This window comes from Centropristis striata, chromosome 22 (genome assembly GCF_030273125.1).
Source record: "Centropristis striata isolate RG_2023a ecotype Rhode Island chromosome 22, C.striata_1.0, whole genome shotgun sequence".
Classification (NCBI taxonomy): domain Eukaryota; kingdom Metazoa; phylum Chordata; class Actinopteri; order Perciformes; family Serranidae; genus Centropristis; species Centropristis striata.
The window spans coordinates 27,818,475-27,830,538 of NC_081538.1; the positions used below are offsets into that span (position 1 = coordinate 27,818,475).

Here is a 12,064-nt window from a genome sequence, read left to right on the forward strand (position 1 = left end):
ACGGAGTAAAGTAAAAAGATTTAACATTTAAATATCATGTTACAAGTCGTTTCCAAGGCTGCAGTCATAAAGTCCTAAAACTTTTTATTTATTGCATTTTAATTGTGAATCGTATCGTTCTGTTTTCACTCACTGCTCCAAGACTGATTATTGGGACAGAGATGAGATTACACAGGCTCTTTTTACACACACACACACACACACACACACACACACACACACACACGCACACACACACACACACACACACACAGAGCTGGGCAAACATTTCATTTAACAGTAAATTAAGACGTGTGTGTCAGCAGCATTTCCTTATAAAGAAGTGGAATAAAAGCAGAGCAGCGTCTTGTGTTCAACAGAACAAAACTATTTATTCAAGACGTTTCCATGCAACGAGTTTTGAGTTTTAAGGAGATTATTTCAGTTTTAAAATGGCAAATAAAGAGCAGAAGGTTGTGTCTATGATATTGTGTTTGCAGGGTTTTGTTATTCAGTAATAAAAAGTATTTTTTCTGCTTGACCAGGTGATGAGAGTTTTTAAACCTCATGCACACACAGTCACACATATTTGAACTATTAAGGCAATAAAAGATAAATCTCCGGCTATAAGAACTGATGCCAAAGCAGTGTTACTCAAGTATTCAGCCTGCTGATGTATTACTGCTGTAAAGGGCATTTGTATTGGCTGCGTGCTTTAATAGCTTCACTCCTTTGTTATAAAACTTTATCAAAACATAGTTTATTGTTTAAAATACAGACAATTATAGCTCAAAGAGAAGGCAGCGCTGTAGGTTTAAATAGTGCAGAAACAATCACTTAGTCAGTAACAGCAGCAGCAGAAGGCCGTTATACAGAATGTAAATGTTTTTATTGAGTATTTAAACATTTACACATTATACATTTTACAGTATGGCAACATCTGCAGCAAACCAAGAGTGGGGGGCGAAATATTATTATTAGTATTGATATTAACAGTAACAAATATTATAAATAATGTAAATAAATAAATAAAAATGTACCTGCTAATAATAATGATAATAATAATAATAATAATAACAAATATTATAAATAATGTAAATAAATAAAATAAAAAATGTACATGCTAATAATAATGGTATTATTATTATTATTATTATTATTATTATTATTAATAATAATAATAACAATAATATTAATGAAGTGGGGAGGAAAATAAATAAATAAATAAATATAATAATTGTAATAAATAATAATAGATGGAAAGAAACATGCAACATTACATGTAAAATTATTGTAATACAGTTTTTTAATAAGTAATAATGAAATAAAAAGAAAATAATAAAAGGACAAATTCTGTATCCAACTCACCAAACACTGGCCAACACACAAAGAGTGGCGGGAGAATTAAAAATAATAATAATAATAATTATAATAAAAATTTAAAAATGTATATACATTTTGCAAAGATACATGCAAATATAGCAAAAACACATGCAAAAAAATTAATCCTAATTAATCAAAAATAATGAATGAATATACATATATCCATAAAATTTTCTCACATTTGGGCATTCCCACAAGGAATGAATGAGTTGAGATATATAAGTATTCAACAGTAGTTAAAGTTGTGTGCATATGTTTGATTTTTTTTCAGGGAAGATCGTCATCGATGGCATCGACATCTGTAAACTTCCTCTGCAGACGCTCAGGTCCAGACTCTCCATCATCCTCCAGGACCCGGTTTTATTCAGTGGATCAATAAGGTACACACTGTCAAATAATTTATATCATATGTAAAAACCATTAGATCTATCTAAATGTTAATCTTTGCTTGGTTTATATTTCGAAGCCCAGTTTAGTCTGTCTCTGTCGTATGAAATGTCCAGCAGAAATAAATTTCACTTGACCTGACATGAGTGGAAATAAGACCAGCTGGAGAATGCACTGAGTCACAAAAACCAGTAGAATAAAGGCTCTTAAAAGCAGCTGTAGTTGGCAGTTATCTTTGGAAAAATGATGCTAAAACAGCACATCTTAAGCTCTGAGCCAGATATTTAAAAAGAGAAAAAAAACTCTGCAAACTTGAGAATCACTAACGAGCAGGAAAATGAATCTGTTTTCTCCTGAGAGACGTTTGTCACATGACGACACTGAGTCCCAGCTGTGGGGTGAGCAGTTGAAACCACAGTGGGAACTGTGACTTGGACCTAATCTGACTTTTGTCACAGACGTCACGGGCTGAGGAGGTCGTCCTCCGCCTCACACACACTCTGTCACACACACTCTGACACACACACTCTGTCACACACACTCTGTCACACACACTCTCAACCTCGGCCTGTTTGTATTACTTGACGATACAGTGACTCTGTGTTTGTTATAAAAGACAAAGAGCATGTGCTGTTTGTTTGGACAGATATGCTGCTCTGGATAACTGTGTGTGTGTGTGTGTGTGTGTGTGTGTGTGTGTGTGTGTGTGTGTGTGTGTGTGTCTTGGCGTGTCCACCGGCTCTTGTTTATGTGAACATAATCCGGGGGTGAATGGTCGACAGTAACTGTTTCACACTGTTATCTTAGATGTTGCTGTTATGTTCTGACACTCTGCCACACAGGATTAAGAGTTTAGGGTTTGAATTAGACAAAGAATTAATTAAGTGTTACATTAACCCTCAGTTATAACATTAACTGTTTAACAAACAAGCTTTAGAATGATTAATTCTGTGTTGGATTCTGTTAACACATCCGTGTGCTTTTATTTTGAAAGCCACATGTGTTTATCGACAGGAAGTCATTTATACAGTTAGTAATAAATACCAACAGTGTACAGAGTTTAGCTTTTTGCAATTAAAACAACTTTACATTAACTGTATAACAAACAAGCTTTAGAATGATTAATTCTGTGTTGGATTCTGTTAACACATCCATGTGCTTTTATTTTGAAAGCAACATGTGTTTAGCGACAGGAAGTAATTTATACAGTTAGTAATAAATACTACTAATAAATAACTAGACTTTTCACCTTCACTTTGAACCATTTCCTGTTTATATTCTTAAAAACAGGAGTGTTTGCTACATCAGAACAAATTCTGTGATTAGCGCAACAACCCAGCTTTTCTAATGCAATACTTTCAGTGTTTCCTCTTGAATTTTTTTCAGGGTTATTTGTCCCCTAGATAGTTTGCATGTGTAAATATCAATCAGCGATTTAGAAAGTATAAAAAACAACACTCAACTCCAAAACAAGCTTTAGAATTATTAATTCTGTGTTGGATTCTGTTAACACATCCATGTGCTTTTATTTTGAAAGCTACATGTGTTTAGCGACAGGAAGTAATTTATACAGTTGGTAATAAATACCAACAGTCTACAGAGTTTAGCTTTTTGCAATTAAAACAACTTTGCATAGACACTTTAAGGAGGTGTACTATTCTATAAAATGTGCATAAAAATACTTTTACTGATTAATTAAAGAATTAATTAAGTGTTACATTAACCCTCAATTATAACATTAACTGTATAACAAATAGGTCCTTTTTTAATGCTTTTACTCCAATATTTAATCTATGTGTGCTATTATTTCTCCAGAATTAGAAAAACTTTGATTTACAAACCTCCAATTCTTTCTGGAGGCTTTTTTCTCCTTTTTTGGCCTTCACAGCATAAAATTCTATATAAACAATGCACATTTGACATTAAAAAAAATTGTGCAAGTTAGTGGAAACAATCTTAATGTGTTTTTGTCCAGTTTTTGTAGTTTCCTTTAGGTTTGTTTTGCTTTATATCATTAAATGCAGCAGTGCCAACAGGGTCGGGCAGTTTTTTTAAATTTATATATTCTCCAGTCGAGGAAATTCAAGAGCACCAGTAGGTGATCCTATTAGCTACTATGAACAACTAGAGCAGTCTAGGGTCAAAAAAAGCAACATAATAATTTTATTCCAACCATTTTAACTATGTTTTGGATTTCTAAGAATAAGTCAAAAAGTAATTTGTTTTCCGAACTTGATTAGTGTGAACAGTTTATGGGTAAATAAATACATTTCTCCCGAAATATTTTTATTACCTCAATAGTAACAACATTTTCAGTGGCAGTAGTTGTCGTGTATTTATTTGTTTTTATGACATCATTCATTATCTGTTCAGCATTTTCCAAATTCTTTGCTCAATATCTGAAGGAGTTTAGAAATAATCAAATTTTTAAACTTTTGACAAGTGAAACAAAACAAAAACATTGCTGCTGGGAGGACATTTTATTGAAAATATTTTAATGGCATGATCAGATCGCCTATCAGTACAAGTCTAAGTGACAAATAAATTAAAGCTCTATTAATCTGCTTCTGTCAACAAAAACCAATGTTTTGCTGTGAACTGTGTCCCGGTGCTGCAGGTTTAATCTGGATCCAGAGAGGACGTGTACTGACGATCGGCTCTGGGAGGCTCTGGAGATCGCTCAGCTGAAGCACATGGTGAAAGCTCTGCCTGGAGGACTCGGTACTCTACATAAAATATGTTTTATTGCACCTTAAAGTCCTGCAGGATGCATGAATTATCATCAGGAATAGAAATAGTAATGTACTACTTGTGTTTGTGTGCAGACGCGGTGGTGACAGAAGGAGGAGAGAACTTCAGCGTGGGGCAGAGGCAGCTCTTCTGTCTGGCTCGAGCTTTTGTCAGAAAGAGCAGCATCCTGATCATGGACGAGGCCACGGCCTCCATAGACATGGCCACGGTGTGTGTGTGTGTGTGTGTGTGTGTGTGCGTGCATGAGCATTATGAGTACTTTTAATACTTCAGGCTAAGTACAATAGAAATAAAGTTTAAATAACAACTAGAAACTTTATGATTTTAAGGAAACATTACACATCTGAAAATACACTTACACCAGAAATATTTATGGAAAGTGCTTGCAACAAAAATTTGGAACAAAAATATTTGGAAATTAACTAAAAGTTAACTTTTATTTGCTTAGCTTTTATCTGTTTTTCTATTTTTCATTTCCCTTTCAGAAAAGGTTAAAGTTGTCTTTTGTCCTTTACTATTTATTTTTTTTACTATTTAAGATAAATTCTCTTTTTTTATTTATCTATTATTATTATTATTATTATTATTATTATTATTATTATTATTTTATTAATACATTTTTAGCACCTTTACCTCTTTGTTGTTGTATTGTTAAAATTGTCTTTTGCCCTTTACTATTTTTTTTACTATTTAAGATAAATTCTCTCTTAATTTTGACTATAAATATTATCATTATTATTATTATTATTATTATTATTATTATTATTATTATTATTATTATTATTATTTTATTAATACATGTTTTGCACCTTTATCTGTTTAGAAATAGGTATTTAAATATAAAAATTGTATTGCTGATCTATCCATGTATGCCTGGAAAATTTAAAGAAGCAAAAAAATATATACAAAAAGAAACAGAAAAATGTTTAAACTCTTTCTTTCTGTGAGAAACAAATCAATTTTCTCTTTTAATTAATAACTGTAATAATATCTTTCCTTTGTTGCAGGAGAACATCTTACAAAAAGTGGTGATGACTGCATTTGCAGACAGAACGGTTGTTACAATCGCAGTAAGTCAGTCAGTCAGTCTGCTCTCTTCTCATTTAGTTGTTAAAAGTCAAAACACAAACAAGTTTTATATGAAACCAGACGATCAACAACTTCACGGTTTGTTCAGGTTGATGGATGCAGATATGAGGCTCGTTTCCTTCGAGCTTCATGTGCATCTATTGCTTTATATTTTCCTTCAGGATGCTTTATGCATCCTTTTCCTGCACCTTTTCACACTAACTGTTCCATACAGTATCCACTGTATCTAACATGCATTTAGTGTCTTAAATCTGAGACCTCTTTGCCATTTCTTCACTTATCTGCTTTCCTTTTCTGACTTTTTTTCTCCCTTTGTGATGTTGTCTCCCCTATCCTTTTTCCTTCAAACATTCCCCTATTTTCTCTTCTCTTTTATTTCCCATTTTTATTATTTTCCATCCACATCTTTACCTTCCCCTTCACCTTTTTCTTTTCTATCCTTCTACGCTTTTCTATCTCTCTCATTCTCACTTCCTCTTTTCTTTCCACTTCCCCTCCCTCTTTTATTTTTTCCTCGTCCTCCTCTCTGTCCCTTCGTCCTGCCACCAGCACCGCGTGTCCTCCATCTTGGACTCGGAGCAGGTGCTGGTCTTCTCCTCAGGGATCTTGGTGGAAAGTGACTCGGGTCCCAACCTGCTAGCTCAGGAGGACAGCCTCTTCAGTGTGCTAGTGAGGACTCACAAGTAGACCTGGATCAGCACAGACCCCCTTTGGCTCTGCCCGGCTTTTCTCTTCCCTCCATCTTTTTCACCTGTTTTCCTACTTTTCCTGCTGGGTCTGCTGAAGCCTCACTGCCACTGACAGCCTGGTTGGTATCAAATCAACTCTACTGCATGCTGTTTTACAGATATTTCACATACATGCAGTGCATTCAGTGCTTCAAGTATTTAGTTAAAGCATGTAAAATGACCTTTACTTTAATTACCATCCAACTTGTGCACCACCTGTTAGGTGCAATATAAGCTTCTTCAACCACGTCAATTTTCTTTATCTAGGGGTATACTGAGAGATTTAAACCTGCATTTAACACAAGAATATCCACCCAATTGACTAAACTATGTTTTGGATTTGCACTATTTCGCTCTTTGTACTGCAAAAGCAAAGTCGTATCTTATGGTTCAAAAGTCCCTCCCACAGCTTATAGTACAAAGTCTGCATAATGTCTGATTGAGCTCTAGTGTGGATAGAGTAGGTCTTTGTCCTGGTGTGAAACCAGCAAGTATACAAACATCTGAGGGTGAAGAAGAAGGATCATTTACACTTGGACGCCAGTGAAAATGTTTAACTGGAGACAGGACGAGATTTGGGAACTTTGGTCATTAAGGCCCGTCGGATATACTCAAATTATGTCAAGAGACTTGATCAGACAGACAGATAGATAGATTGCAGTCTAAAATATTGCAAACTTTCACAAACTTTGAACTACAAAGAAAGAGCAGCATCATCTGCAAAGAAACGGACATCCCATCCTGATGCCTTTGATCTGGACATCATCTGAAGTTCAAGTCACTCTATTTCACTCTTTATTTTATTGCAACATATTTAGGAAGCAGCTTCAGTAAACTCTAGCACTAAAAAGTCATGAAATGTGATCATTTGATGTTTTAATTTTGGAACAGAAAAAGGGAAAGAAGTGAATACTGAAAATGATCGATATATCAACCCACAAAGCCTTGACAGTTCAAGGTTCAATCATATGTCCATGAATGTGATTATTTTATTGACATTACCACCTTTGCAGACCCTGACTGTCACTGTCGCTCTGTGTCCCCAGCACCGCGTCCACACCATCCTCACAGCCGACCTGGTCATCGTGATGAAGCGAGGGAACATCCTGGAGTACGACAAACCTGAGACTCTTTTGGAGCAGGAGGACGGGATGTTCGCCTCGTTCGTCAGGGCTGACATGTAGACATACAAGTCAGTCAGCTACGCCCCGACAACCGACAGACATCTTTTATATCTTAATGAGGTGGACAAACCTCTAGAAACACTACAACACTCCAAATGAAGCCAATAACGTGTCTCTTTAACGAGAGAAAACAGATCCAGAAAAACCAGTTATTACATATTGTACTTGAATCATTCAGTCAGCCAATTAAATGTTGCCTTTCTTTATAGTGGAAACACCATTTATCATTTAAATGAATTGCCAAGTTCATCCAGTTTTTTTAAATTGGAAAGCAGCAGACGCACATATCCGGAGTTATTCATGACGTTAAACAATGGACAAATCTTGGTTCTAGTTCTAGTATAAAGAGTAAAAATATGTGAAGCTACTGGGTAGATTTTGATTAATCAGAGATAATTTGGTTGCAAAATATGGCTTTCTTCTCAGTCTCATTCTGGGAATATTGAAATTCTTATGCTTATTCTGTGTCAACAAATCCCATAAAAGACAGATATACACTACCACTCGAAAGTTTGGGGTCACTTAGAAATGTCCTTATTTTTTTAGAAAAGCACAATTTTTTAAAATTAAAATACCAGACACACAGTCTAGACATCGTTAATTTGGTAAATGATTATTAAAGCTGGAAAGGGGCTGATTTTCTTATCAAATATCTATTATATATTGTCCTGTGTTCCAGTGGCACATTGTGTTAATCCACGTTTATAGTGTTGAACGGCTCATTGATCATTAAAACACCTGAGCATTATTTTAGCACAGCTGGAAACTGAAAAACAGCAATAAAATGATCCTTCCTTGGGATTTGTTGAGACTTGTTGAGACTTGTTGAGTATCTAGAGGTAAAGTTGGAGATGTATGCAGCTTAAAATGATTATTTCTCCCCTTTTCAATGTCTCCACTATATTTTTGATTTATTTTTTTAAAAACTTATTTCATGAATAAAACATTTGTTTGTTTTCATGGACATTTTCTGGGTGACCCCAAACTTTTGAGCGCTTGTGTAGCTGAAACTTTTACGAGGCAGGATAGGCTTTATTCTGAGTTGAATTTTAAGATGCTGATTCTTATCACAGCAGTCCAAAATTTAACCTCAAATGTTGGAGCAGAAAGAAAAAGGGCAACATCATCTGCAAAGAAACGGAGAATCCCGTCCTAACGCCTTTGTTCTAAAGGAACTGAACTGATAAAGAACATTTCCAGACTTTTGATTTAAGTTCTGACCAGGACTTCGATTGATCAACACATCAGTTAAAAAATAGTCACAGGTCTTTAGCTGATTTAACTTTAATTGTCAAGTCTTTATTTACCATTTTCATTTCAGGTGTTTCGAGGCAGTGAAAACTGCAGTGATGTGAAGAGATTTTGGACTGTATCTGTGAACTTCAGACTCGTTTATTGGATAGTTTTAGATTTAGCAGAACTTTTTAGGTTCTGTAAAAATCTTTTTTAAATTGATAGAATTATCAAAAGTCTTTAATTATCTTTGTTACAATTATTTTATTCACATTAACACGTATCAGTTTTATTAGCACTTGTATTATGCAATAATAAAGAACGGGAGAAACTTGTATTTAAACTAAGTGAATGTTGGCTTTGGCCAGTTTGTTTCTGTGCTCTGCAAACATGAAAGCATTGTACAGTCTCTCACTGTAAAGAAGTTTTAATAATAATTATCTAATATTTTAGACCCTGGTGTAGTATGTGCTAGTATGTTTTATGTTGAGTTCTGCCATCGAAGTAAAACTGATAGACGTGACACTCAAAAAGCTGTTTTTATAAACCTTTTGATGCATCAAATTGTCTTGAAGTCAGAAGTTGGAGAAGAACCAGATGATGTCTCTTAGCTGTAGCTGCAACTTTGGGGTTTTGAAATGAATTTTTGTGGCAACTCTTCTCCAGAACTCGAAGAATTTGCTATTTTTTATGTCATTTTGAGACTTTTTTGCAGCTTATAACACCAAAAAAGGAGACTTTACCAGACTTTACAATGTCTTTACTTGGAGTTTCCACCAGGAGGTTGACCTGTGTGTCTTTTCATTTCTTTGGGACAAGATCAGAAGACGCATCTGATGCAAAACCAAAACTTCCATCATCAGAAAACATTTGGAGCATCATGTGCAGCCACTTTGGTGTAAAGAAGGTGGAAATACACCAGAAACAAATCCAAAAAGATTGATTTACAACTATGATGATACTACTATGACTACTACTCATAGACTACTATGAAAGATTTACAACTATGTTTAATGCTACCATTCCAATTGTTTCTATTTTTTTTAGGAAATGTGTAACTCAAATGTATCAAACTTTTATGACAGCGTATTAGAGCCAAGTATGAAAGAAAAAAAAAATATGGATCAGGGGGAGGAGGTAATATTTCGAGAAAAAAGTGGCAAATTTAAGAGAAAAAAGTAACAGATTTATGAGATTAAAGTGGTAAATATACGTGGCAAATATTTAAAAAAAAAAGGAGCAGATTTATGAGATTAAAGTGGCAAATCTACAAAAAAAAGTTACAGATTTCTGAGATTAAAAATGGCAAATCTAAGAGAAAAACGTAATGGATTCATAAGATTAAAGTGGCAAATCTATGAGAAAAAAGTAACCGATTCATGAGATTAAAGTGGCAAATCTAAGAAAAAATGGAGCAGATTTATGAGATTAAAGTGGCAAATATATGTGGCAAATCTACAAAAAAAGTAGCAGATTTATGAGATTAAAAGTGGCAAATTTACAAGAAAAAAGTAACAGCTTTATAAGATTAAAGTGGCAAATCCACAAAAAAAGTAGCATATTTCTGAGATTAAAGTGGCAAATCTAGGAGAATTTTTAAAGCTTGCAAGCAAGGACGGCAACAACAACACAGTTTCCTTTTAGCCAAACATGTCTTCATTTTTTATTAATTCAGAATTTATCACATTTGAGGTTTTCTAATTGAACCTGAAAACAAAAATAAGGAGACCATACAGTAAAGAGTTTCGTGTGAATTCAAAAGCAATACAATTAGCAATCATTTGGATATTTTTTCATGGTCTACTTCCACCTTCAGTCTGTTCTATCAGTTGTGTTTCTGTGCCTACACTAGTACAAACACTGTAGGGCGTCCCGGCTCTGCTGCAGCCGGAGAGCCCGCTGTCTGTCTGCGGTCATGCTTTGCTGAACGTATTATCCTCGGGGACAAGAGACGCCCGGCACGAGCTCCCCTTAACTCCAGAGACGTTCCTCACTGTGGACTCAGAGTGATTTCTGAGATACTGAAGAGTTACAGTGGAAAGATTTTGAAATGATCCAGAATCAAATGATTGAAAGATTTTTTTAAACCTCAAAGCTTAAAGCTGCATTCAGGTTTTTACAGAGAATTATTAACAACTCTGTGGTGTCTTTTAGTTCATTATATTGTGGTTTTCCAGCCCACAAACTCAAAAATTTTTAATCCAGATACAACAGCTGGGTGCTCAAATAATGGGGCACTTTGCAGCTAAAGATCCAGATATTTTCCTCTGGAAATTGTTGGAAATAGTCCAAACAAAGAAGAATGAACCAGAAGGACACTTCTGGAGCTGTGTTAAAGCCATGCCTTATCTTGCAATGTTATTAAAAGTAGTTTGTGTCCACCCCGTGATTCAGATTTGCTCCCAAATTAAATTGTTATTCTTCGGCCCATGCTGCCAATTTGACAAAGTGGCCAAATGGTGAAGTTGCAACTTCCGTGTTCGTTTTGGCCCAAAAAAAATCCTCTGTAATTCAGCAAATGCTATTTTTTTGACCCACACAAAATCACTTTGTTTGATTAATTCAGCCTAATAATAATAATAATTAGATAATAGGAGTCTCTGGCATAAAACAGATATTTTTCCTGTATTGAAGCTGCCTCTCAGTGTTTCTGGTCACTCTTCGTCTCTGTGGAGCTCCGGTGCTGTTTTGTCCCTTTTGTATTATTGAGATTGATTATTTTTACTCACTTTGCTCTGAAACGAGATTTTAAAAATGACTTTGTACTGTACAGACGTGATGCCAAACAGATTCTTTTGCAAGAATTTCAGCATTTTTTATTTTTATTTTTATTTTTATGTAGTAGTCTACTCACAGATGTTTCATCTCAAGAAGCTGACGCCTCCAGCTCTGCTTTAGATTTACTCCTCTGATAAAAAAACACTTTAACATGTTCTCACATGCAGTTACCCCTCCTCCATCTTCATCTCCTCTTACTCCTCCTGCATCGTCTTCTCCTCCTCCTCCTCCTCCTCCTCAATCTTCTTCTCCTCCTCCATCTCCTCACATCCTCTTCTCCTCCTCCTCCTCCTCCTCCTCACATCTCCTCCTCCTCTCATCTCCTCCTCACATCTCCTCCTCCTCTCATGTCCTCCTCCATGTTCTTCTCTATCTCCTCCTCCTCCTCCTCCTCCTCCTCCTCCACCATCATCTCCCCCTTCCCCTTCTACATCTCCTCCACCATCTCCTCCTCCTCACATCTTCTCCTCACCCTCCTCCTCCACTTCCTCACATCTCCTCCTCCTCCTCCTCCTCCTCTAACTCATGTAATGAAGCAGGACTTGTGTTTCA

At 35.4% G+C, this 12,064-nt stretch overlaps 1 protein-coding gene across 2 annotated transcripts in view; it reads left to right on the forward strand.

The window, feature by feature from the left end:
- The window catches only part of abcc9 (ATP-binding cassette, sub-family C (CFTR/MRP), member 9), a 90,098-nt gene extending 81,890 nt beyond the window's left edge, over positions 1-8,208 (forward strand). For both annotated transcript variants that reach the window (XM_059325778.1, XM_059325779.1), the window contains 5 exons: positions 1,634-1,742; positions 4,367-4,470; positions 4,575-4,708; positions 5,508-5,570; positions 7,364-8,208. In XM_059325778.1, the coding sequence (XP_059181761.1) occupies positions 1,634-1,742; positions 4,367-4,470; positions 4,575-4,708; positions 5,508-5,570; positions 7,364-7,501 (548 nt within the window). In that variant the 3' untranslated portion in view covers positions 7,502-8,208. The remainder of the gene's footprint in view (positions 1-1,633; positions 1,743-4,366; positions 4,471-4,574; positions 4,709-5,507; positions 5,571-7,363) is intronic.
- The last annotated feature ends 3,856 nt before the right edge of the window (positions 8,209-12,064 follow it).